At 41.6% G+C, this 1,193-nt stretch overlaps 1 protein-coding gene across 1 annotated transcript in view; it reads right to left on the reverse strand.

Annotated features, from left to right (window-relative positions):
* Positions 1 to 804, reverse strand: part of WDR78 (WD repeat domain 78) — a gene marked incomplete at its 5' end in the record, with an annotated part of 18,206 nt that extends 17,402 nt beyond the window's left edge. The window contains one exon of the mRNA XM_009705516.1: positions 642 to 804. Within this exon, the coding sequence (XP_009703818.1) occupies positions 642 to 804 (163 nt within the window). The remainder of the gene's footprint in view (positions 1 to 641) is intronic.
* Between the last annotated feature and the right edge of the window lie 389 nt (positions 805 to 1,193).

Here is a 1,193-nt window from a genome sequence, read left to right on the forward strand (position 1 = left end):
AGGGGGCTGTCACCTTTGCCTGGGACTTCTTTGGAACTCTCTTTATAGAAATGGCTGCAAATTATCTGGAAAAACTGAGTTCATTTCACTATCAGACCCACTTCTCCCACTGGGTCAACGCTAGTGTCTTTTTCAGCTTATTTGTTCTGTAATGGCTACCAAGAGTGGCTTATTGACTGCAACTATTCAAGTCGAATTAACAGTACTGCAAAAGTAACGAAATAAACAATTATGCATCTTTTTTATTATACTGCTGAAGATATTTTATTGTAAGAAGGTATTCAGTAAGCTCTTTAAATGACTCTCAGATTATGTTATGGGAATCTTCTGGGTTTTAGGTAAAGACATACAGGTGCTACAGTCAACATATCTCACAGATTTGAAAGCAAGTAGGTCTCAGACTAGGAGGAGAACTGTTATTCTAATTTTTTTGTTATTATTCTTGCAGGTTGTTTTAGGACACGAATCATCTTCATTTCAGAATGGATTAAGCTTTTGGATCATTTTCTTTCACCACAGCTCTTCACCTTCAGACACGCCTTTTCTGTCCTCTTCCTTCTCCCACTTCCTTTCTGACAACTTTTAACATCCGCAATAATCACATTCCAAACTTTTTAGTAATAGTGTAAATGGCTTCTCACCCGTATGGCATACTTGTTACCCACAAGAGACCCGCTGTCCACAGCTTTGCCATCAGAAGTCGTGGACTGCCTTCTGGAACTCGCCGCTTTATTTGTGTAGATGCCACTTACGATGCTCGCCCGTCTTTGGCTACCAGAACTTGCTCTTGATATTTGCCTTACCCTGAAATCAGCAGTAGAAGTTCTGTTTCAATCAACAAAATACAAACAAACAAATGCAAGCACCAAATTACTTGTCCTTTAACTTTCGTGAATGGTTTAAAGGATTTAAAGGTTTAAAGGATGGTAATCCTGAAATAACGCAATTCCTTCAAAAAATATCCGTTCAACTTCTAAGAAGGCTCTCTTAAGCGGCGATAGGAGGAGCGAGGTGGTCAGGGGTGGGGGCAATGCCTGCTGTAAAATAAAAGCCTGAAAGACATTTTACTGGTATTTAGTTTTCTGGGGCTAAGCTTACAAACAGGAACCGATGGGGCAATAAAGGGGCAACATGGGCAGCCTGTGACTGCGTGCAGGGCCGGTTACACAGGCACGTTGCGGCGCGCTGCCGCC

Source organism: Cariama cristata, unplaced genomic scaffold (genome assembly GCF_000690535.1).
Source record: "Cariama cristata isolate BGI_N322 unplaced genomic scaffold, ASM69053v1 scaffold2778, whole genome shotgun sequence".
Lineage (NCBI taxonomy): Eukaryota > Metazoa > Chordata > Aves > Cariamiformes > Cariamidae > Cariama > Cariama cristata.